This window comes from Balaenoptera borealis (assembly GCF_965194805.1).
Source record: "Balaenoptera borealis genome assembly, chromosome: 1".
NCBI lineage: Eukaryota > Metazoa > Chordata > Mammalia > Artiodactyla > Balaenopteridae > Balaenoptera > Balaenoptera borealis.
Window position 1 is genome coordinate 167,831,183 of NC_138860.1, and position 25,755 is coordinate 167,856,937.

General features: G+C 48.8%; 1 protein-coding gene across 5 annotated transcripts in view; it reads left to right on the forward strand.

Moving 5' to 3' along the window:
- Positions 1-25,755, forward strand: part of PHC2 (polyhomeotic homolog 2) — a 101,841-nt gene that overhangs the window by 73,988 nt on the left and 2,098 nt on the right. For 4 of the 5 annotated variants that reach the window (XM_082342144.1, XM_082342143.1, XM_082342145.1 and 1 more), the window contains 6 exons: positions 158-323; positions 17,719-17,921; positions 19,626-19,755; positions 20,588-20,702; positions 21,777-21,918; positions 22,874-23,150. In XM_082342144.1, coding sequence (XP_082198270.1) covers positions 158-323; positions 17,719-17,921; positions 19,626-19,755; positions 20,588-20,702; positions 21,777-21,918; positions 22,874-23,150 — 1,033 coding nt within the window. Of the gene's footprint in view, positions 1-157; positions 324-4,505; positions 4,809-17,718; positions 17,922-19,625; positions 19,756-20,587; positions 20,703-21,776; positions 21,919-22,873; positions 23,151-25,755 lie in introns of those variants that run through there. The other variant, XM_082342147.1, reaches the window with a different exon arrangement.

Sequence of the window (25,755 nt, forward strand, 5' to 3'; positions counted from 1 at the left end):
TGAGTATTCCAGGAAAGAAAAGGGGCCTCTCCCTAATTTGGGGCTGGCTGAATCTTAACGTTCTTGCCTTCTACCGAAGCTCCATGGAAACGGGGGACGTGTCCAGGAATGTAGAGGCAATTCACGAGAAGATCATCTCTGTCCTGTCCTTTAACAGCCCCAGCAGTGCACCCCTGATGACTGGAAGGAAGTGGTACCTGGAGAGAAGAGTGGGCCTGAGACTCGGTCTGGCCCATCACCGCATCAGCAAGCCATCGTCACTGCCATGCCAGGTGGCCTGCCTGTACCCAAGAGCCCGAACATCCAGCAGTCCCCAGCTCATGGTATGAAGTGTAGCGGGGCCCTCGGGGGAGGGGAGAGCATTGGCCTTCCTTGCCACCCCCTGGCACATCTCACTTGGGCATCTAGAATGGGAGGGAAACTACTCCAAGCCCCAAGAAGCAAGAAAGAAGCTGGGTAGGTGGAAACAGAGAGAGGATTGAGAAGATGAAGCAAGGATAAAGAAAGGGGACCCAGAAGGCATAAAGGAGAAAGAAAAGGAGAATTGAAAGTTCTAGATAAGGCTTGCCTGTCATTGCTGTCAGATGTATCTGCATATCCGTATGCCGGGTTGAGAGTTCACCCAGGGATCCAGTTGTCTCAGTCCTCTGCTCTGCTTGGTATGAGAGGGCGTTCTTGAAGTTGGCAATATGACAAGGTGGCTGCGTAGTGCAGAGATGAGGGAAATGCCTAGGGGGAGCTAGGAGGGGATTCAGGGTGGGTTCAGCTCGCGGAAAGCATCTTTGAAGGAACGGTGCTCAGCTCTGGGATCCCCACCTTCTGTCTGTGAGTGCTCAGTGACAGGCGGGCTTCTCCAAGACCTGGGTTTTAGGAGACTCTGCTGATCCCCCTACCCTGACGAGAGAGTCACAGCAGTACCTCTGCCTTCACAGTGATCCCTTCGCTTTCCTTTCCTTCTCTGCCAGTGTGCACAGCAATCTTGGCCCAGATCTCAGAGACATTCTGGGCCATGGGCTGCCTACAACTCAGGGAGGCAGTTCCATCATCGGACTAAATGTGTGCTGGGAGTCGGGTGGGGAGAGCCAAGAGAAAAGGGGTTTGGAAACGGAAGAAGGAGAAATGAGAAGAAAAGTACTTTGGGACAAAGTAGTTATAAATGCCCTATAAGGAATGGAGGGTAGAATCAAGGAAAAGGAAAGCAAAGGAATATGAAGAAAAAAACATTAGAAAAATTAAAAGACAGCAAGGAGGTCAGCATTCTCTTGGCAAACTTGCAGTGATAAGGAGCTCACCATTTTGAAAAGCAGCCCATTCCACTGTAGGATTGCTCTAATTATCAGAAAGTTGCTCTTCAAATTAAGCCAAAATCTGCTCTCCTGGAACTCCCACCACTGGCTATGATTCTGTCTTGTGGATTGTCCATCTCCTACAGTGTGTATAGACAGTTATCATGTCTCTTTCCTCTCCCCCATTAAAAAAAGAGAAAATCTTCAGGCTAAATATCTGAGATTTATTTCATTTTCTACCTATCACACATCCAGACCTCCCATTCCCACCATGCTGATCATTCTTGTCTAGCTACATTCTACCTCTCCACTAACTCCCTTAAAGTGTGAGCCCCAAAATGAAGCACATTAATTCCAAATACAAAAAGCCGCTAGTCACCCTAGGTTGGCACCTAGACTTAGCTTTATAAGCCCTTCAGAGGACAGAGATCTGCATGGTATAGTAGAGAGGAACTAAAATTCGTTGAACACCTATGTGCCAAGTTCTGCTCTAAGTTTTCCTTTACTCACTCATGATAACCCTGAGAGATAAATATTATTGTCTCCATTATTTAGAGGAGGAAACAAAAGCTTGAAGAGGCTCCAGGTCACACAGCTATGAAAGGGCAGCGCCATGATTCTGGCTCCAGGGGTAATTCCCTCACCTGCCTTCAGCAGGACATTGCACCTATGGCCCCACGTTAACTTCCCTGACCCAGGGGAATAATACCCTTAGTTCACCGAGCACTGTGTCACCTGAATTCCAGAGGGGTTGGGTTTGGTTTTTGTTTCTGTCTTTGTTTCTGTGGTTTCTTTTTACATGGACTGCTATCACTTCAGGTCTCCTCCATCTCAAACTTGTACAATTTATATTGTGAGCCAAAACATGATTAATTATATCTGTTAAATGTTATCTTGTGAATTTAGCCCACAGTTCCAGGCTAGCCAGAAAATGGTAATAGTTAACAGCTAACATTTAATGAGTCCTCTCTACCAGCTTTACATGCATTTCCTCATTTAATCCTGACAGTAACCCTCTGAAGCAGGAACTTTTATCATGCCCATTTTAAAGATAAGAAAACTGAGGCACAGCAAGAATAAGTGGTGGGGCAGGAATGTTTTATATCTGAATTTTGTCACTCATTATACTAACTCCTCTGCTTAACTTTGCCATCTGTAAATTATATAGCGTGTTTTCTTTGTCTTTAACCAATTTGCTGATAGAAATATTGAATAGGACCTGACTGAAGACACATCCCCTGTCTGCAGGTTGGTGATAATCAACAGCCTTTGTTCAAGTATTTGTTATCCAACAACCTCTGAATGAACTGACATTTGCCTCCCTTTCTTCATCTTGTCTAGAAAGCTCTCAAAAATCTCTTTCTGAAATCTAATCTAGATGATACACACATAACAAAGCATCTTGCTTCTGAGGTTCTATCTCATGAGAAAAGTAAGTTTTGCACAGTGGAAACAATTGTCAACCACCCAAGATTTAAATATTCATTCTGTGTATGTTTGAATGCCTGCTCTGCACAAAGCACTGTGGGGTGGGAGGTAATAAATACATAGAGAAATAAGGTCTGTACCCTACCTTCAAGGAGCTTAAAGTCCTCTGGGAAACTTGAGAAATGCATAGGAAAAAAATACAGTAAAAACTAAGATATGATAAATGGCATAGAAAGATTATGGGTAAATGCTTTAAAAGGTAAGAGAGAGAAGTTACTGCCAAGTAGAGATTATCAGGATAGATTGTAGGGAGGAAGTGGCATTATTCTAGAGCGAGGGTTGGCAAACTACATCCCGAGGGCCAAATTCATCACATCACCAGTTTCTGTACAGCCCACAAGCTAATAATGGTTTTTACATTTAAAAAATTTTTTAAGACTCAAAAAAAGATGAATATTTTGTGATACATGAAAATTATACGAAATCCGAATTTCTGTGTCCATAAATAAAGTTTTATTGGCACACAGCCACGTTCATTCGTGTAGTGTTGTCTGTGGCTGCTTTCCTGCTGCAACAGCAGAGTTGAGTAGTTGCAACAGAGACCACATGGCCTGCCAAGTCTAAAATATTTACTATCTGGTCTCTCACAGAAAAAGTTTGCCAGCCACTGTTCTTGAGTCTAGACCTTGAAGGATAGGTAGGACCTGGACATGTGGCATTGGGGAGAAGGGACTAGTGAAGTAAAGGAAGGGAGGCGGGAGGGTGGGCGTGTTTGGGGGACAGAGAGGCCAAGCATTCATAGAACAAAATGTTAAGTGTAAGAAATGCAAAGGCAGAAAGGGGGAGGAAATGTGAATATTAATGAAAGAAGACTTTGAAAATTTGAAACATGGGGGGGCGGGGAACGAGGGAAAGAGAAAGGGAGCAAAGTAAACGATCAGGGAATATAAAATAAATGTAAAATGTGGAAATAAAGGAAAAGGGATGAGGCCTGAGGGGAAAGGTTGGGGATATGAATGCTAAGAAAGGTAAGAATATGAGAAAATGTTGGAAATAGAAGTCAAGCATGGAGAGAGAAATTCGGGGCAAGTATTCAGCATAAAGCTGGGGGATGGGGGTGCAGTGAGCCTTGTGAGTCTCACAAGCTCTAGTATATCTACTGAATGAAGGTGCTTTCCCGACAATTCAGTTTAATCCAGCGTGGTTTAGGAAGAGAAGTAACATTTATTGGGCTCCACCTGTGTGCCGGGCACTGCAGGCAATTTGTATAAATGCCCTCAGTTAGCCTGCACAGTAAGCCTAAAGAGGAGGCATTAGCCCCGTTTATGGAGGTGTAACTGGGTCACTTTGGTCATTACTTAACCTCTCTGTTCCTCAGTTCCCAGTGGGGAGGATAACGACTACTTGTGGGGTTATCGTGAACACTAAGTGAGAGGAAGTGCGTGCATGCAGGGCTTGACACATATTAAGCACTCAATTACTGCTAGTCGTTATTCTTCCTGCCTCCGACTTGGCCAGGCGGGAGTCCACGACCGCACGGGGGACTTCTGACCGGGCGAGAGCGGACATTGGCGTGGCGCGGCGCCCGCCTCCCTAAACCGAGCCCTGACGTTCCTAACCGGCCGCCAGCCCCCCTGCGCCTTCCGGATGGCGTGGGGCGGGGCGGGGCCGGCGCGGTCGCACAAAGGAAGCGCGCGGCCCGGCTTCCGCGACAGCGCCCCGCCTCCCTTAGGCCCCGCCCCGCGCGCCCATGCCCCGCCCCCGCTTGGCCCCGCCCCCGGCGGAGGCGGCCGCGGGAGCCCTGCCGGGACGCGCCGCATTGTCTCCGCGGCGGCTGCAGCCCTCGAGCGCCCGCCGCGCGCGCGCAATCCGCCGCCGCCCGCACCCCCGCCCCGGCCTCGCGCCCCCGCCGCCCTTTGTGGACGCCGGCCCGGCCGGTACGGTCGGATGCGCCGCGGCAGCCCCGGGCCCCGGCTCGGAGGCTCCCGGCGGAGAGGAGGCGGCCCGCCTGGGCCCGGGACCCCGCGCGAGGCGGCGCCCGGCCGAGGGGTTGCGTAGGCCCCGCCCGGCCAGGCCCAGCCGGGCCCTGGACAGGTCAGTGCCCGTGGCGGGGGAGGGGTTCTCGCCAGGAGGGGTACCGCGGCCCGCTCTCGTCGCACTGGACACCGGGCACCGCCCTCCGGTGCCACTCCCGGCCCGGGCCTACTCGGCTGCCAGGCCGTGCCAGCCCGCGATTCTCGCCCTCCCGGCGCCGGGGTGGTGTCCTGCGCCTCCCCCCTCGTCGGGGACCCTGCCTGCCCCGCACTTCCCCGGCAGCCGCTGTGTCACCTTCGGCGTGCCAGACGCTTCCGTGTGTCCCCGCACACCCCCACCCCGGCCTCGGTCCTCCGGGGCGGTGCTTTACCGGAGATGGACGGTCCGCTTAGGGACAGGGCTACTGGCATCCGCTGTACTCTCTGGGTAGGGGACTGCCTATCTCGGAGGCCTGCGGCTTCGCTGGAGAGTTTTGTTTTTAATCTAGTTCAGTCTCACGAAGCTTTTAATTGGATGGAAAGGGACAAGCTGTTCTGTGTCTGTCCTCTCTTCCATTTTTAGAAGAGCGTTTTCTCTCCTTCCCGTGCCAAATGAAGGCATATTGTATTGTTGATTCTTTACATTAAAATCGGGACTTGTGAGATTCTTTATTTAAATTGAAGTCCACAGAGAGGGAAATAATTTGCCCAAGATCAGGTTGCAAACTAATGGTGAACCTACAGTGTGAACTCCTAGTCCCCGGCTCCTGTATTGTTGGATACCAGTTTGTGCCAGTGATACCCCCGCCATCCCAATCCTCACCATCCCTCCCCCAAGCCTGCCTTTTAGACCTGAACAGATTTCACTGACATACTTTCAGCTCTGATCAACTTTCCTTTCCTTCCTGCTCCATACCTAGAATGTTGACTTTCTTCCCATGCTGCCTACAGAGACGCTCTTTTATTCTTTTTCCTGCTAAACAACTTAGTGACAGCTCTCCCCTTAGATATCTCCCATCCTAGATCTTTAATCCCCTTCCATTAGCATATTGGACCCAGAGGATCCCTTGTTGTGAAATAAGCTACCGACCTAAATCCACCATATGTCCCCGATTTTTCTAGGACAACCCCAATTTAAAATATTCTATCACATTGTCTATCAACCAAGTGTCTCGATTTTTGGTTTAGAAAATAATGTCATTTTAACCATATCAGGCCCTGCTGTCCTGGCCTTTTCCAGCCATTTGGCTCTGGGGCATAACTGGGTAATCCAATTATCATTCACCTGGGATTTTTCATCCCTCCCCCCACCCCCGAGTCAACCCAAATGTTGGAACTGCTAGGATTTCTAGATGAGTCTGAAAATTGCAGGTTAATGAGGCAAGGAAATTCCTTCTTGATCCTGTATGTCTGCCCCCGCTGCCCTCCCCATTTTTTATTCCGGTAGAGGGCCTCAGACCTGTGGCAGCCTCTATTGATAAGGGCTTAAGTTGAGGTCACATGGGATGCAGGGCTTCATATCATGTTGACTCCAGAATAGAAAGAAAGAAACTTACTGTGTTGGTTACAGGGCAGGAGATTCTGTCTTGGATCTTAAGATACCTGCACAGCTAAGTAGTTTTGGTTCCACTCAGATTTCACACACCTTCATTAGGCTCCTGCCTCATGTAAAGCATTATCCTAGGCACTGTGGAGAATATAGAAGTGATTTTCTCACTTAGCCCCCAACATCTGGATCTATATCTGGAAATAGCCACATTTTTGAATCAGCTGATACAGTGTTTCCCACTGTTTCTTTACCTAAGTTCCAGTCCCTGCAAGGCGGGAACCAGAGCTTCTGGCTTGGCTCCTTCTCAAGGGCTGGCTTCTTTCAGAGGGCCCAGCATATGGGTAGTGGTGCTCGTGTGGCACCTGCCCTTTCCAGGCACTCTTATCACGTGAGCTCTGCCTCTCAGCCCACCCAAGATCTGTTTCCAGGCTTGTCCATACACATCGGGAAGAATAGATGACTTTTTTCTCCAGCATTAATCTTGCCACTTTTCTGTTGTTCTTGAGTTGGTTTCTCAGTTGTCCAACTGCATTTTTGTGAGAGGTAGCTCCTGTTTTCATTGCCTTCTCCTCCCCCCCACCCCTTTTAAGCTGTTGTTTTATTAATAGGTGGCACATAGGTACGTAATGAATGTTGGTATTTTATCATGCACTCACCTCCCAGCCCTGTCCACTTCTCTTCCAGGTCCTGGCTTAATTTCTGATTTACCTTTGTCAGATGCACTCAACATATATTATTTCCACTTCCTCAAAGTAAGGAGGAAACCCCAGCTCTTCTTCCTTCTGTCCCAGTAATGATTCTCCTGGCTGTGGTCTCTTCAGCCATTGTTCCTCTGCATTTCAATGCAGGGTAACCTTTTAGGAAAGTGTTGTTATGCTTGCTTCTCCAGACATACCTCCTCTGTCACTGACTTTCTAGTCTAAGCTGATTGACCCTGAGGCTTCTCTTCCTGCTACCAAGGCCCCTTCCCCCATCTGTGACCCTGTGCCGGTGACTTGCTCTGGCTCAGCCCCAGAATCCACTCTTTTTCAGACCACATCCTTTTTCCTGCCTTACTCATTTCCTGTCTCAGATACTTTGGATCCCTTGGATCTTTCAATGGGAAAGAGAAAAAGAGGAATAGATAGACGATTTTATAAAATTGAACTGTTCTTGCCTCTGGTCTTGCATGCTCTAACTTAGGCCATCCCCTCCCTAGGTTTTCTTGTTTTAGGGGGAAAAAAAATGACTGCTATCTCAGAATTAAGAACCTTTACCTGAGGTTTTGAGTGTCTTTTTATCTCTGTTTTTTTCCTGTTGTGAATGTGTGAAGAGGATGACTCGACTGCCTTAGACGCTTCCTCTAAGTCTCTGCCCTCCTTTGGGCTTTAGGCCTCACACTAGGCATTCGGTAACTATTTGCTGAATTAAGTTCACCGCCTTCCTATCAAAGTCCTTCACTTTCAGCTAGCATGGATCAGTAAACCAACATAAAATTTAAGTTGAAAAAACTAGGGAGTAGGATGGTGGCTCCAGTTCTGGTAACGCTGCTCCGTGTTAGTGTGACATTCACCGAGGGTTTTTTCTTCCTCTTGGTCAGTCCAAGTTTATATTAAAGTTCTCCCAGCTGTGCAGTGCCGTTTACTCTCCAGACATATTTGGTCCCATCCTGAAAAAGATTCTCTCCTGAAAAGACACATCTACTAGAGTTGAGAGTAGGGAAATGAGACACCTTCATAGAAGCATAGTTTCTCTTTTATTCCCTTTCTTTTGTGCCATTTTGCAACTGGAAGATGAAGATGATGATTTTCTGTGGTCAGGAGGAATCTCACAAAAGTGGTTGTAGAGATTCTTTTGTGTTTTCCACCCCCGTGGAAAAGCAGGGTGAGGACTGGCTGCCTTATGCAATCTACTCTCATGAGGCCTTTGTACCAGTAACAGAAATGACTCTCTGCAGTGACTTAGCACCTTGTCTGGTGGAAATCAAAGCTGGGACTACCCCTCAAGGTAGAGGTATGAATATATACAGATTTATGTTTTCAGTGTTTTTATGGCATGCTTTAAACTACAGTGTGAGTCAACAGTTAAAAAGACTCCGTTTGAGTATGTGTTCTGTTAAAAATGTTTAAAGTAGGCCTGTTTAAGATAACTTGAATTACTTATTCACAATTCACATAGATGCAGGTTTCATTTTAAGCATTGACTTTTTAAAAAATTTCAGTTTTAATTTAGCTACATCAGCACACTGATTTGATGCTTGCAAAGAAACTCCGAAACAAACCATCTTTAATTCAACTTTATGACATTTTGGAATTGTTAGGAAAATAATCAACCATTTATTTATCCAAGACAACAGTCTTACAGATTCAGGGCTTTTTTCCCCCATCAATAACAAAAGTAGAATATAATTGCCATGGTCAAGAAATGGTTGTTTTTTTTTCCGGCCCCGCCCCACGACATGCAGGATCTTAGTTCCCCAACCAGGAATCGTATGTGCACCCCCTGCATTGGAAGCTCGGCGTTTCAACCACTGGGCCGCCAGGGAAGTCCCGAGATGGGCTCTTTTATAGTTAATCGAGTTATACAGTTAAGAATGATTAGTTTTTGAAGGTATAAAATATAGTAAGAAACATAGCATATAATTTAATAAGTTGTTGTTATGTGATTCATTGTAAGACCATCTAGGCCAGCATAATAAACTTAATGGTTTGTTGTTCTTTTTCCTTCCCCTTCCAAATTTATTTATAGTTAGTGAAAAGGGATGTGCTTTCCTATACTTGAAATTTCCAAATGCTTTTTTTAGTTAAATCCAAAAGAGAACATTCTTTCTACATCTGCCAAAGAAATGATTGCTATTAAATAGGGATTTCCAGTGTTCTAAGATGAATCCAGATGTTGAAGAGTGTCCCAGTTTGCTGTTAGACTCTCTTGAAAGCAAAAACCTGTTTCTTGGATGATTTTCTTCTTAGCAGTGAAATTTGTCATAGCTTCTCTTAAGAAAAGATGACTGTTAGCTGCCGTGTCATAACCAACTCTTCTCCAGTAGATTAGGAGAAGCAGGCCTGATGCTGAATATTGAGACCGTTGGCAAGAAAATGAGAGTTCATGACTGCCCGGAGTTATTTTTAAAGCTCTATTTGCATGGCTATTATGTCTCAAATACTGTATAATTATCCCTAGTTACTGATATCTTTAGCCTATTTGAAACCATCCATATGTGGCCTAAATCCACACAGCTATATTAAGACATTTTTAAACAATCAAAGCAAATGACACTTTAAATTAAAACAAAATTAATGTGAATCAACTACCATTTTTTAAAAAATTGGTTAAGTCCACATTTCCAGGCCTCCAGTAATCAGTATTAATCTCTTCTGTCAGCTGATTGGTAGCAAAGTAGCATGATTGAAAACTTAGACAGTGGTTATTAAAGGAAGGGGGCAGTGTTTTCTAAGAGCAGAAATGATCAAGAAGATTGATTTGCAAGATAAGTATTATCTATCCCATTATATAGACAAGGACAACTGAGGTTTGGCTTTCTCTAGCACGCGCGTGTGCGCTCTCTCTCTCTCTCTCTCTCTCTCTCTCTCTCCCCCTCTCCCATTTCTCTAAGAATATTAGTGCTTCTGCAGTTGGTAAATAAATAAGGCATTATATCAGGCAACATGGTGGCCTTTCCTTGCTATCAACCTGAAAATAGAGAATTTTCTAAACATTTCTAGTTGTTTTTTTAACTGTTATAAATCCATCTTCCATGATTTTCTCTTCAGCCTTTTAAAGTAATTTCTTTTCACAGGCTAAACCGCCTCCTGGCATTATAAGAACCACTAGGAAAAGTGGTTCTTTATTTGTTCCTGAGTTCTTTCTTTTCTGGTTCCTGGGGTTCTTTTATGTAATAGCCTGGGACTGTTTATGAAAGAAATGCATAGGAAGGGAGGGAATCTGGCAGTTGTCATGTCCTTTGGATTAACGCTGTTGAAGGTGAATTGGGACGTGTGGTCTGCCCCAAAGGGCAGGTGCATTTCCCTTGTGTTGCAGTCATTGTCAAAGTGGAAGTAAGATTTCTTCCCGAAGCCTTACTTCAGGAGTGCAAGGACAGGACACTGAGTAGGCCAGAGCACCTGAGGAACATGAATGATACCTGAGTTTGGACCAGTGAAAGAACAGCTCTGCTCTGGGGCTGCAAGAGGCCAGGCTCAGTGTGAGTGAGACTGGGGCAGTTTCCTGATCTCTCAAGTCTCAGCGATGGGAGCCCTCCAATGGCCATGTCAGGCCTCTTCCACTGTGTCGTAACTGCAGTGACTTATTTAATCCTTACCACAGCCATATGGGACAGAGAGTACCTTCCCCATTTTACAGATGAGGAAACTGAGGCCTAGAGTAACTTGCCTGGGATTACAGAGTAGGATTTAAGCTTAGGGTCTTTCTGATCCCAGTCTTAACTGCTGGGTAGCACAGCCTCTAAATGTAATCAGTGCCAGGCATTTTACATATATAAACTCTAACATTCCCTGTAACCCTGCAAGGTAAGCAGCATGATTGTCATTTTTATAGATGGAGAAACTAAGGTGCAGAGCAGGTACCAAGTGCTTGAAGCTAGCTACACAGGTAATCAAAGATGGAACCAGAGTATGAACCCAGGTCTGCCCCAGTGCTGGTGGCCTTTCCACTCTGCCATTTTTCCTCTTGTCTCCTGTGATCCTGATGTCTCTAGCGGAGAGCCTCTCCTGTTGGTTCCAGACCTTTTGCCTTGTGAAAGCACAGCGTCTGCTAGAGAACTGTGATGTTAGGATATCTGGGAGCCCTCAACCGCAGCCCTGGAGACCGTAGGGCTGCAGAGCTTTTTTTGAACGCTGTCCCTGGCTCCCAGCAGCCAGTGAGCCATCGCACGTTGACCAGCCGCAGGTGCTGCTGCTGAGTGGGACCTGGTCTTCAGCCTGGGCCGGGCAGCAGTGCTGCAGCTGTTTGGAAATCCCCCCTGGCTCCGGGTCCCGAGCCACGCGGGGGCGGCTGGCTGTCGCTCCATTGATTTTTGCCTCCAGAGCTGGGGGTGGCCACTTGGAAAACGTTCAGCTGTTTACAATTCAGCTTATGTACACTTCAGCTGGGGAGTGTGGGTGAGTCAGAAGGCCCGCTCCCTCTGCCTGTGCCCTAAGAGACAGCCTGAGAGTCAGCTGTATGGTAATGGCCGCCAGGGAGGAGGAGGAGCCCACCCTGCCAGAGCCAGATGCTTAAGACCCAGGAGGCCCGTCTGCTCTCCAGTCCTCTTAACCCAGACTCAACAAGGTCACTCCGCAGGGACACCGAGGCGCGTCTGAGGCAACCTGGCCCAGCTTCCCTTTCATCGGGCCGCCACCTCCCCGCCAGGCACCAGGTATGGAGCCAGGGCCGTGCCCTCCCGTGACTCGGCAAAGCGCCCCGAAGAGAGCCTCCTGTCGCAGCCCTTTCTTCCCTCTCGGGAGAGGCCCCTAAGAGCAGAGGCGCTCCGAGGGACAGGGTGATGAGGGCACCTGTGTGAGGCAGCCACGGCCTGCTGTGCGTCCGGGAGCCAGGGGCTTTTCGTGGGTCTGACAGTAACTCGGTCCTTGGCAGAATTGCAAAAGCTACAAACATCTGGCATTGGTACCTCCAGCCTTCTGGTTCTCAGGAGGGACCCTCGGTGGGAAGGGGCCTACAATTTTCCCACGTCTCTAAGGGCTCCTTTTGTGCTTGTTTTAGAAGGTACTCTCTTCCAAATTAGGTGGTACCCACTCTTGCCTTGATTCTGAAATGCACACTTTTAACTATGCACCCTTTTCCTCCTCTGGGAAATTAAGATGTTAGACCCAGGGCCCTTCTAACTCCAGTCCTCTGTGATCTAGTGCCCCTGATCCAAAATGTCCACTCTTCATGCCCCAATCCTCCCACCAAACCTTATCCCTAAATTGGGAGGAAAGCTATCTGCTTCTCTAAGTGATTCACAGCCAGGTGTGAATGGCCACAGGTGTATATTTGCATTTTAAAGCAGGTTGTTAACCAAATGAATCTCTTTAATGGAATACTCTGTCAGGGTCCCAGGATAGAGCCGCCATTCCTCCTTCCCTCTCTCTTCCCTCTCTCTCTCTCAACAAATTGGTGCTTAATGAGATATCTTACCTCCCTCACTTTCAGAGCAGCACTGATTTCTTTAGGGGCCCAAATATAACTAATGAGATTGTAAAGGGAGGCCGCAGCCTTTCCAGAGGGCTCAGCCCTCAGCTTGCCGTGCTGTTAGCACCAGGGGCATCTGGTCTGTGTCAGCTGCTCCCCGTCTGGGATGTGGCTTCCCTGGGCGTCACTTTGCAGGTGCTCCCCTCAGGGTCTCTCTAGAGCAAGCAGTTGTTTAGGAATCCTGCTGTCACCCCTCCTGGCCACGTGACTGGCCTGCTAAGCTCAGGCACAGTGAGCCGGACTTCAGAGCCAGGGGCCTGGAGAGAACGCTCTGTGTTGTATAAGCGACCTTGTTTTGCCATTTGTCCAGCAGAATTTGTTGCAGGCAAATGATCCATGTTATCACCTACTCTGCTTCCTTGAATCCTTTATGAACTTCATTAGCTTTGTCTTTCTCCTGCTGCTGCCAAGCAAGGGTAGTTAGAAGTCTTGTAAATTAAAATGCCCCTTTCTCCTCATGTCTGGAGAAAGTGGAAATAGCCACTGGCCACGTTGAAGGGTAGAAGGAGAGGCTCTGCTTGCCCTTCATTTCCTCTGAAGTCAGGTCTTCAAGGCGACTTATTTTAGGGGCACATAGAATGAGTGGCCAGGTCATCTGAAATACCCACAATAAATGTTAGTACTGAACGATATTTCAGCATAACTGATGATTTTTGCCTTACCTGTGCTTATAAAGAGCACCGTAACTGGTTCCGAAGTGGCCCAGGTGGTGCGTAGCTGGGGCCAGCCTGACCTCTGTCCTCAGTGGGCAGGAAAGCTCGGCCTCTCTGGGCACCTATCTCCTGGCCCCGAGGGTGGGGCCGTTTTTATAGGCGCCTCCGGCCTCTGCCTCTAGAGGTCCTCACGCCTTTCCAAATGCCTGGAGCCAGCATCAGTGTTTCAAAGGGACCAGGGAACCCAGAGCTGCAGCCTTTGGGGCCAGTTTAATGCTGTATCTCCCTTCTGCTGAGGAAGTCCTCACTCTAACAGGAAGAACTGGGCTAAGGAATAGCTCTCATTCTTCTTTACAGCCAGGTACCCAGAAATGCCACCCCCGTAGGCAGGCACCAGCCCAGCTGCTCCCTCTCGTCATTATCACCTCAGAAGGTGATGTGCCAGTCTCAGCTGGTGGCCGGTTGCTGCCGGAAGAGTAGGGAGATCTGTACGCTGGTCAAGAGTGAAGACGGGGACCACGGGTTCCCCATGCTCCAGCTCAGCAGCCGTTAAATGGTTGTCATATATTGGACACTGGGTTAGCCCTGGAGATACAGATGAGACCCAGACGGCCCCCACCTAACGGCACCTGCTTTGCCTAGCAGAGGAGACGGGCCCTGTAGCAGATAATTTCACAGACTGGGCCACTGGGGGGTCCTTCCTATTTTAATCCAGTCCCTACAAGGGCTGTTTCTGCCAGCGCCTGTGAGACCAGATTGAGAAGCAACCTACGAGGTTCAGGCCTATGTTATGTAACAACTCCCCCAGAACACATTGTTTTGTTCATTCTGATCCAAATACTTGGCCCTTTGTGGTCAGCTTCAGTTGAAGGCTAGATTCTACTTCCCCCTGCCACCACCACCACTGAAGCTTGGCTTTATTTCCCTCCTGCAGCCTCTCCTACTCAGGGTGTCCTGGCCTCCACCTTTCAGATCCAGCTAGCTAACTCTGTATGAAGGCATTTGAGACCTGTGGGAATCCCGGCAGCACTTATAGCCTCGGGACTGGTCAAGGGAATTGAGTAAGGAAGAATTCCAAAGATAGAGAATTTCTTTGTCTCTGTCTTTCATCTGGCCTCAGGGCCAACAGGGCAGGTTTCTGCAAGTTTAAGCTGCTTTCCCCTAAGCAGGCTGCAAAGCAGTCTGGGAGAAAGGGAAGCAGATTAAATTAATCTCAGTGTGCTGAGCTTGGCAGGGGGTGAGATTGTGTATGGTCATTCCAGAAATAGCCCAAACTCCTTTGTGACTAAAGCACATGATAAGGTATTGCCTACAAGATGACTGCAAAGCAAAATAGCTGCAAACCTTTGTACAGTCGTGAAACGCTCTCCCTTCCGTCCCTTGGATTCTGTGTCTTCTGTAAGCTGCCCCAGAGGTATAATGGAGAGTGACAGTTTCTAATGTTGTGGTGAAGGGGTTTATTAGTTTGTTCTCTTGCTTAATAAGATCCTTTTTTAAAAACTTAGATTCCCAAAAAGTCTTTTTCCTCCCAGAGTTAAGTATTGGCTCTGTAGCCTCTGAGCTGGTGAATGTCTCTGTTTGCTACTGTATTTGGCATGAGGAAGGACTCTGCCCTCAGGAGCTCCCCCCTCGTCTTGCAGTGTACGTTGGTAGGCACAGATCTGAGAGACAGGAGGGAAGGGGGTAGAGGGGGCAAGGAGAAGAGTCGAACAAGATTGGAGAGATCCCATAAAAGGAGACAGGGTATCAGCAGCTGTTTGGTGATAAATATCAGTGAAAAGAGGGAGGTGGGCGTGATCCCAGAATTCAGAGGAGAATGGATTAACTCCATAGAAGTATTATAAACTAAAACAAGGGAGTCACTCATTGCTCTCCATCTGTGCTCTCAGCTAGGAACGAGATTGTGTTCAAAAGAAACAAAACAAAACTCTTACCAACAGGATCTCTTGGATCAATACACTTGATATATTATGTTAGTATTGACTGAGTACCTGACTTTAAAAGATGCTGGCAAAGAAGACCTAGGGTGATGATGAATTTGCAACCTTTTATATAAGAAGTAGTCAAAGGAGCAGAGGGAGTGTGGCCTGGAGGAGAGAACATAAACTGGGCTCATAAGTGACATCCTTCATGACACCAAGAGCATTTCTTGAGTGTTTCCCAGTGTGCTAGCACTGCATTGCTATTCATTTTCTCACTTAGTCCTCGTAGCAACACTAAAGGGTAGGTCTTATTATTGTATGTATTTTATAGCTGGAGAAACCAAGGCTCAGAGACAGAAGAGGACTTGTCCCTAATCCACTTGAGTGATAGAGACCAGTCTCTAAGCCAGGTCTAAGTCTGCGTTTTTGCCTATTATACAAATAAGATTAGCCTTGTTCTGTGTGGTCCTAAGGAATAGAACCAGGGTAAGTGGACAGAAATTAACAGAAGATAGACTTTTGGCTCATTGTAAGGAAGAACTTATTAATTGAACTGCCCAAGTTGGGAACAAACTACTTCAGAGGTAGTGAGTTCCTTTGTCATTAGAGGTATTCAAACAAATGCCAGAAGATCACTGGGGGTGGGGCTATTATAGGGAAGGGTCAAGCACTGGTAAGGGGTTGAACCAGACTTTCTAATCTTGTGATTCCATAATCCGTACAGTAGCTCATTAGCGAAGCCAGGGAATATTTTACTAGGCTCTAATTAGAAGGGAATAGCCATCATCTAAAAATAGAATTTTAACTTACACAGTAACCTTTCTATTTTAACAACATTTATTCATTATTTTAAATAAAATACAGATTTGTTTCTTTGCGTATTTAAAATATTTTAAAATATAAACGCAGCAAAAATGTAATTATGTAAATACAGACTTAAATATTTAAAATTTAAAAGCAAAGAAACTTAACTTGATTGATTGTATAATTAACTCAGTCCTCCTAGTTATTCATGGATTGTTAAGGAAAGATTTTTTTTTTCTAGTTCCCAAACACCTTTACAATTTTAGAAAGACTGATTCTAAAGGAGAAATTTTCCATCCCTATAGAAAGGTCAAAAGTGTCAAAAATTTTTTTTCAAAGGATTATAAACACGTAAAGGAATTTTTCTAACTTGCTGGTATGACTGTGTCTCCAAAAAAATTAATTTTTAAAAAATCTCATTAATCACATCTCTTAGGTAACTCCTGCTCAGCTCTGAAATTTATTATAGTTGAATTATAGAGGTCTGAGTACTGAGGGCATGTGTCATGGCCAGCTCTTTTTTTTTTAAAAAAAAAGATTTATCCCAGTTTATTGCACATTAGGACTACTAGTAAGAAAATGAGCCGGTTATAAACCTTTTCTAAAATGAGTTTATTTTGATTTCTCCATGCCACATAATTAGGCATTGTGAATTCCTGTTCTGTGGTGGGATTTTTAGATCTTTAACATGAAATAAGAGCATCTTCATATAAATTTTGTGCAAAAATTACTTAGCTAATAAATATACTGAACTTGTTTTTAAAGTGTGTAATACATACATTCACACTGGGTTATGCTTACTGTCAATAGGCTTGTTGCAATAAAGAAATGGCTTTTTCTTTTTTTTCTTCTTTCTTTCTTTTTTTTCTTTTTTAGGAAGTTCCAGGTTAAAGGCAACCTCAGCTTCACACAGTTGGTGGTGGTAGAGAATGGCCCTGGGAAGGGGGTGGGGTGGGGAAAGAGTTTAAAAAGTGAAGAGAGAAAAGTTGCTTCTAAAACAGTGAAGCAACTCAGGAGAGGTACGTTTGGAGTGGAGAAAAGGGGGTCCCTTGTGGTGTGTTTCTGTAAAGGCACCTCATCATACTTACTGGAGCTCTGTCAGGCTCTTCAGAGAAAGGCTGGCAGGCCCGTGGAGAGGAAAACTTAAGGCTCTCCATGGAGGGAAGGAGTCTGTGGTTGGCTGAGAATCAGATTGGATGTGGAGCTGAGAACTGGACAAGAGGCTTGATTGGGAGCAGGATACCTGCAGGAACAGCATAGAAAACCTCAGCTCTGCCCAGGGGCTTCCTCGGTGGAGAAACAGAATACACGCACATCTTAATGCAGTGATCCCAAATAACCAGCCTCCGATGAGGCAGACCTGTGTTAAAATGTTTACTTGGGGTTCAGTACTTTGACATTTCACAGCACGCTTAAAATCTAACCCTTTCCTGAGGAATCTTGTAGAAGGCTCATTTATCCTCTCTCCCCCAAACCCCGTCATGCCCCAAGCCCTATACTAGTTCAGCTTTTCATCTTGGTTTTAGATGTCACCTTGAATACATTTTCTCCCTTGAGCAGAGCAGAATGTAAACTCGTTTGTCCACATCAGTATTGACCAAGGTCTTAACTCCTCCAAGGCAGAATTCTTGCCTGTGTAACCTGGTTGGACTATTCTTAGCACAGTTGGGAAGTTCAGAAACACTGCTGGCGGATGAGCTGCGTGGTTGCAGAGCAGACTGCAGTCTCACCTGGCGGTGGGTCCGCTGGGACGGTACCACTTCGGAGTGGGTCACTGAGGGAGGGGGCCGCTTGGTTTGCATCGTCGGGCAGTGTTGAGTCCCTGCTCTGCTACTGGCCTAGACCTGGTTCTGTCTGACCCCCGCTGCTTGTGTTTTCCTGCTTTCCCTTGTACAGAGACAGGGCAGGGCATTGTTCATGCACTGACCGACCTCAGCAGCCCCGGCATGACCTCAGGGAACGGAAACTCTGCCTCCAGCATCGCCGGCACTGCCCCCCAGAATGGTGAGAATAAACCACCACAGGCCATTGTGAAACCCCAAATCCTGACGCATGTTATCGAAGGGTTTGTGATCCAGGAGGGGGCGGAGCCTTTCCCGGTACGGACTACTTCTTTTCCCCTTTTTTTTTTTTTTTTTTTTTCAATAAGTATACTTTGGATGTGTATTAGAATAGCTTTACATTTCCATGTAAAATTTCTGAAAATGTGAAAAATTTGCTCTTTCCTTGCTAATTTTCCCCCAGAGGAATGTCAGAGCCATTTTCTTTCTAGGATTGAGTGTCTTCCTAAGGTCCAGAAGGGGTCAGTGATTAAGAATAATTGGCAAGACCCCTTGGTTAGAAGTTTCCACACAGACTCAGCTGTGTCCCTGCCTGGTGAAGTGCGAACCCCTTGGTTAGAAGGGAGTTCACATTGGGGTATTTGGTGCAGGATGATGGACTTTGGCATTCAGGTTTGAATGCCAAAACCCCCAAATGGCAACACTTTGGCTGGTTAGAGAGCAAAAGGAACCTGTGTGGAAGAGAATTCTCAAGATCTATCTGAATGGAAGACAGGCGAACAGAATTACAGCCTGAAGCTTCTTTTCTGGGGACAGAGCCTTGAAAGGGGAGTGAATGAGGGGCACTTCAGAAAGGGGCACTTCATCAGGTGTCTCCAATTAAAGCATAAGACCAAGGGGAAACACAGAAGAATCAAGAAAATGGCTCATTAGAACAGCACCCAGAGCCAGTAGTGCGCAGTGTGAATTGGTGAGACAGGTGGCCTGCTCTCTAGGTGGGAGGAGCCCAGAGCCAGGTGCACTCCAGCCTCTCTTGTGATAAACTTAACTGGCTGTTAGAGACACAACATCTTCATGGGGGGCCATCTGTCTTTTGTGCATTCTTTGGATCCACGAGTGGTTTGAGTAGTCAGCCGAAGCCTCTGAGCTTGATTAACTGAGATGGGTGGACTGCCCTTCTAAAATGCCAAAAGACAAAAATGCCAAGACAGGTTCTTGTCCTCTTTCCCTCTGGAGGTCGGTCAAGGCCTGTGGCACCTTAGCTGTAAGTAGCTCTAGCCCTGTCACATCCCTTCCCTCATTAGACTAGGTCCTCCCTTTGGCCCCCTGGAGAAGCTCCAGAACCCAGCTGATCTCACCGGGTCGATGCAGATTGGATAGCAGCCCCAGCATCGCCCTAGGGATCTGGCAGCCAGGCTGCCTGCACAAAAGACAACAAAGGGAGTGCACCGAAGAGGGAATCAGCTAGTCTGGGATCCTGGCACCACCGAGGGCCTTTGCTTTCCGGTGAGGCCCAGCGTCCACGTTTTCCTCTTCTCCTCCGTGGCTGCCTGTCCCTCTGGCTCGGGTAGGGCAGTGGTAAGGGAGAGAACAGTAAGGCATCCAGGAATGGCGGCTGGGTCTCTGTGTCACACATAACAGTCACACACAGCCTCAGCTGTGTTCCTGCCCCGTGACGTGTGAGTGCTGGGGCCTGGCCCTTGTCCTGGTGCTGCGGGAAACCTGATCCCTGCCTCCATCTCTGCCCCCTAGACGCTTGGAAGAGTAGATATTCTCCTGACCTCCTAAGCCATCCATTGGTCCTGGGTTGAAGCCATTTCCATCCCCATGCTTTGGTGGTCATCGGCATCTTGCCTCTTGAGCTAAACAGCAAAACAGGTCTTGAGCAGGGTGTACCTGGATGGTGATACAGGGGTGGGCATCTGTGCCTGGGTGCTTTATACATGTAATTTTGATGAGGCTGGATAGCAAGGAAGCCTGCCCACCTGACCCTCATGGCCTCCATGTTGCCTTGTCCCCTAGGTGGGACGCTCATCCCTGCTGGTGGGGAATCTCAAGAAGAAGTATGCACAGGGGTTCTTGCCTGAGAAGCTTCCGCAGCAGGACCATACCACCACCACTGACTCAGAGATGGAGGAGCCCTATCTGCAAGGTAGCGCCTCAGACCCTGGATGCTGGGGCTTCTGACGGGGCTGAACAGGACTCAGCAAGGCTGGAAGGTCCTTTCCTGGTATCCACGGAGGGGCTCTGAGCCGGGGAGCGTGTGAACATGTCAGCTGACGTTTCCCCCAGTGCCCGCTCAGCCCTGTCCCTAGAAAACGGATGGCAGTTCCTGCCCCTGGGGAACTGAGTGTGCCCTGCCTGTCTCCAGCCCCACCCCTGCCAGCCCCAGGATTCCAAGAGCGGCTTTTCCCGCGTGAGTCACTCGCCAGTTGTAGGCCTGCAGGAGCAGCCCCAGGTGGCTTGTGCCCTTCCTCTGCCGCCTCAGGAGCCTGCACTCAGGACGGGGGCCAGCGAGGGCTGCACTTGCCGCACAAGCCACCGACTAAGTGGAGGCGGGACAGGACGCCCACGTAGGCTGCAGAACTCCTGGGCTCTGTTACCCAGGCCGGCAGCCAACCGGACACCTCACGGGAAGGGCGGGGTCATTCCAGATCAGTGGTGACAGCACTGAAGCTTTCCCTCTGAGCCGCCTGCTCTCTTCCAGGGTCATAAAGAGGGGCGCTGGTTCTTCCCCACCCGTGCTTTGTCTCATAGCCCTTAGCAGAAGAAACTGCCGGGTGTCCAGGGGCCATCTTTGGACACCTTTGGATACTTCCAAGGGGTGAAACCACAGCCCTTCCAAAAATAGCGACAAAAGCAGTTTGGCGCTCTCCAAGCCACTGCTGCAGGCAGGACAGAGCAGAGAGGCCCCAGGGTGGGGCTGTGGGCAGTCCTGTGGGGACTACTCCTTGTCCGCGCTTACCGATTTTCATGCTTTTCAGAATCCAAAGAGGAGGGTACTCCCCTTAAACTCAAGTGTGAGCTCTGTGGCCGGGTGGACTTTGCCTACAAGTTCAAGCGTTCCAAGCGCTTCTGCTCCATGGCTTGTGCAAAAAGGTAAGAGCCTCAGCCCCTTCCCTTTTCTTGGGATTGCGCCTTGGTACCCAGCTACTTACTTCCGTGACCTGCCTGGAAGCAGCATCCTGTCACTCGTTCACCGAAGAACTCCCATGAGCAGAGCAGGGCAAGCGGCAACGGTACAAGGGAAGGAAGCAGCATTTAGCTTGTCTGGCCCTCCTGGGTCCCACTGGCACCCGCCCTTGGCAGCTCCCATCTCCTTAGGGTTTACCGAAGCCTCGACCGGAAGCTTTGCCCAGAGCCACTGCGCTGGCTACAGATGTTTCCTTTGTGAGCGTTCACCCAGCTTAGAAGACAGATGATCACAGTAAACACCAACGTTGTTTACTGTGGGCCGGCTGTGTGTGAGTCTCTGTGCTGGGTGTTAATACGCATTATGTCATCTAATCTTCAGAGTAATACTGTGGGGCAGGTATTGCTATCGTGCCCTTTATACATGTTAGGAAACTGAGGCACCAAGGAGAAGTAATATCGCCTAAAGCCTTCGAGCTGGGGATCTAGACTTGTCTGACTCTAAGCCCGGAGTGCTCCTTGTGCCAAGAGGGAAGAGGCCTGAGCCCCCACAAGAGAGGAACTCTCTAGGCCCCAGGCAGAGGTGCCCTGCACACCAGCTGGAGTAGGGCTGTCCGCAGCCCTCCCTCCCCACAGGCTGCGCTGGAGGGCCTCCCGCACCTTTGTGACGCTCTGCCAAGCTGTCCTCCGTCAGGACGGAGGACGCTAGTTTCCCGGCCCCGGTGATACGTGGAGTGGAATGTGGCAGCCCTGAGTTTTTACCGTGATCCAAGTTGTTGTGTCAGGCACTTTGCACACATTAGCTTATGTTATTGCCAGACCGGTTACAGAAAGTGAGTGGTCTCCTCCCCAACTCTAGATAAGGAAACTGAGGGGCTAAGTGACTTGCCCAAATCCACCCACCTAGTACTAAGTGATGGACTTAGGACTGGAACGAGTAGGCAGACTCCGATTCTGCCAGGTATCTTGGCTGCTCTTACTCCTCCTGGGCCATTCACCCTGCGACTGCCCTGACCACCCTTGTTCCCCTGGCTCTGGCAGGTACAATGTGGGATGCACCAAACGAGTGGGCCTTTTCCACTCGGACCGGAGCAAGCTGCAGAAGGCGGGAGCCACAACCCACAACCGCCGTCGGGCCAGCAAAGCCAGTCTCCCAACACTTAGCAAGGATACCAAGAAGCAGGTGAGAGGCTGGCGGAGCCTGAAGCTCGTGCTCTCGGGTCCCCACCAACTTCCCTTCCTAACACGACCCGGGACGCCTGCCGTCCTTTTCCGCTGCTGGCGTCAGTGCTCCATCATGTTCTCATCTCTCATGATCTGTCAGGTCAAGCCGTCCCCGTGTCCCTTCATAGGTCCCTTCATTTAGACCCATGGATGCTTCAACTTTCCCTCCTCCGTGACCTTGCCCCGACTTCACCCCTTTCTTCCAGTTTGCCTCCATCCTTGACTTTCGGGGCTCCCCTGCCTGAAGAGACAGGCTGCTGTCCCAGGTAGCACCTGCCTTCCGAGGAGGGCTAGGTGAGAGGCAGCCGACACCCTCTACTTCCCCTCCTTGTTGCCTCTCTGACCATCAGAGCACTGAGTCCTTGAAGGTCTCTACCAGGAACATGGGTATTTGTTCATGAAATATGTTTTAGCACTGGCTGTATGTCAGGAGCTGTTAGGCACTAAATCTCTTAAGTTGTGCTACAGGAACTCACAGCCTAGTATGATGCTTCAGACCTTATGTGTATTTTGCTGTTTATTGTTATTGTTTTGGCCATAAACCTCTTTAAGAATCTGATGAAAGCTACAGTCCAACATGGACATGCACAAGAAAATTTACATGCTATTTCAGGTGGTTTACAGACCATCCCCCTAAACCCACAGAGCCCTGGTTAAAAACCCCACGTCTAGAAGAAAGAATAGACGTAGAATCAGATTATTGCAGTGTAGTGTGGTACACGCTCCAGTACTGGGACTAACTCTGCTTAGGATCAGAGAGGGGACATTGCAAAAGATGCTTTTTGATCTCAAATTCAAACATACATAGTAGCAGACCACGTAAAAAAGGGAGAATATACCTGCCTTTGCCCAGCACTCTGTTAGAGGTGGTTTATGCCCCCATCCTGAAGAAAACTGTTTCTCTCTGCTCCCAGCCAACAGGCACTGTACCCCTTTCAGTTACTGCTGCATTGCAGCTAACACACAGCCAGGAAGACTCCAGCCGTTGCTCCGATAACTCAAGCTACGAGGAACCCTTATCACCCATCTCAGCCAGCTCATCCACCTCCCGCCGGCGACAAGGCCAGCGGGACCTGGAGCTCCCTGACATGCACATGCGGGACCTGGTGGGCATGGGACACCACTTCCTGCCAAGCGAGCCCACCAAATGGAATGTGGAAGATGTCTACGAATTCATCCGCTCTCTGCCAGGTAAGGTCCTTGGAAGTTCCACACCTGCCTGGAGTAGCAAGGAAAGAGAGGGTGTGAGAGACCTCACCTGCCACCACCAGGAGAGACTAGGCAGTTCAGGGAGAGACTCGGGTTCAGGAACAGGGGGTCAGAGGTGAGTATGAGGAGGTGCCTGCCAGTAAGAGCTTACATTCTAGCATGGAGCGCCGACTGTCATGTTCTGTGGCTGTAACCTGCCGTATCTGTGGGCTCGGCGAGGGGCCTGTGTGAAGGTGATGACGTGACCAACCCTGTGTGTCTCCGGGGCGAGTTGGGAGGGGCGTCAAGTGGGAGTGGAGGAAATCGGTCAAGGAGAACGTTAAAACGAAGAACGTTTACACTGAGTGACAGTGGACAAGCAGGCCTGTGCCAGATGGAGAGACCGCATCAGGGAGCAGCCTAAGCAGCCTAAGCACAAAGACACGCAAGCATGTACAGGCGCTGGTAGCTGCACGTGACCCTGGGTGCGCAGTGCCGGTGGTCTCGAGGGTAGGGTCTAGAAACGAACCTTGAAAGACCTCCCGTCTGCACGGCTGCGCTCGTCGAGACCAGAGCTTCTCCGCTGTTTCTTGTGCCAGCCTCACCCAGCCACCGACCAGGTCAGGCAGTGGTGACCGTAAGCCCGTTCACTCAGAGACCAAAGTGGGATATAGTGGTTAAGAGCAGGCTTCGGAGTTAAACAGAACTGGGCTCAAATCCTGGCTCTGCCACTTAACCCAGTGTATTAGTTACCTATTACTGCATCCCCCAAATTTGTTATCGCACAGGTAATGTGGATAAGGGACTCAGGGGTGGTTTAGGTGGGCAGTTCTGCCACAGGGATTCTTAGGAGGTTGCGATGAGGATGTCGGCCAAGGCCAGCCGAGGCCATCTGAAGGGTCACCTGGGGCTGTCAGATCTTCTGCCAGGGTGCCGGTGCCTCACTCACATGCTTCTCAGGGAGCATGTGGCTGCTGGCAATAGGCCTCAGTCACTCTCCCACGGGTCTCTTCAGAACGCTCACGCTTGAGTGTTCTCGTGACGTGGCAGCCAGTTGTCCCCCCAAGGGGTGATCCAAGAGAGCAAAGTGGAAGCCACCCACCATGCCCTTTATGATCTAGCCTCAGAAATCACATTCTGTCACTTCAACAATATCTTGCTGATCACACAGGTCAACCCATTCACTGTGAGGGACTCATGAAGGCACGAAAGGGAAGCAAGGATTTTTGGGAGCTACTTGGAGGCCAGCTACTACCATAGTTCACCCCAGTGATTCATGTTCCTCCCTCATGCAAAATACCCTCACCCCTACCCGAGGCCCCCACAAGTCTCATCCCATTACAGCGGAGCTTCGAGGTCCAGGATCTCGGCATCTAACTCAGGTCCAGGCACGGATGAGGCTCACTGGGTCCAGCTCCTCAAGGATGATTCCTCTCAATCTGCAGACCTGAGAACGAGGAACAGGTTATCCACTTCCCTCCACAAACCTAGGATATGGTGGGATGGGCATCGGGTAACCACGGTAGACGTGCCCATTCAGGATGCCCGGTTCAAGAAGGGAGAACACAGGAGGCTACAGGAGTCGCCAGTCCATACCAGGGCATGTGTTGGCATTTCCTTGATTAGGACTCAAAGCCCGGAGTGATTCTCTTTCGCTCTTGGTTCCACCCTGAGTCATCCTTCCTTTCCCATGAAAGGTAGCCTGTGGAGTTGTTTTCTCAGACTACTTCCTGCTGCTTTTATTTCATATTACTAATCTCTGACCCTTTCCGTCCATGTGAGCAGTGTTTCTGCCAGACGATTCTCTTACTCTTTGTGGGCTTTGTATGAATGTTATCCAACAATGTCTTCAAGACAAGCCTTACTCCACATTAGGTCTCTTCTGAAGCTGAGGGACAGTGCCCGTAACAGTCTGAGGAGCTGGGCTGTTGAATGGAGAGGCTCTGTGAGGCACGCCCATAAAATTCTGAGAGAGCGTTTGATCCAACAGTTCTGTGAGGCGGCACCTTAGAGCTTTCTGCGGTCTTAACAAATGATTTAAGTCACCCCCGCAGTTTCGTCTTTAGACTGTGTCTTTTTGACTGTGTCCTGGATTTGGTCTTTGCCTAGAAACCATTTCTTAATTTTAGCATCATTTGCCATCTGGAGAGGCTGAGGAGTTTCAAAATCAGCAAATCCAGGCTCCTTCCTGTTCTCGTTTTCCTCGACCTCATCCCTCCTCACATTTCCCGCGGCCACGGTGGGAAGCCAGGTGGCACTGCAGCGGTCTGCCTGAGGTCTCCTGAGCCCAGGCAACGTTCAGTAGGCGTGTCACACCCACCGGGTTACCACCAGCAACAGTGTTGCTAAATTTTCTACTATTTCATAACAAGGATCACTTTTCTTCCAATTTCCAGTAAGTTTCCTCACGTTCCTTTAAGCCTCCCCAGCAGTTTCCTCAAAGGCCATCAGGCTTCTTACTCCGTCTCTCAGGGAAACTTAGACCTTCACTGCTGCTCTCCTCAAAGTCCCTCCAGCTCCCGCCCACTGCCAAGTCCAAGGCCACGCCCACATGGTGAAGGTGTGGTGATGGCAGCACCCATCTTCCAAGTACCCAGATCTGCGTTAG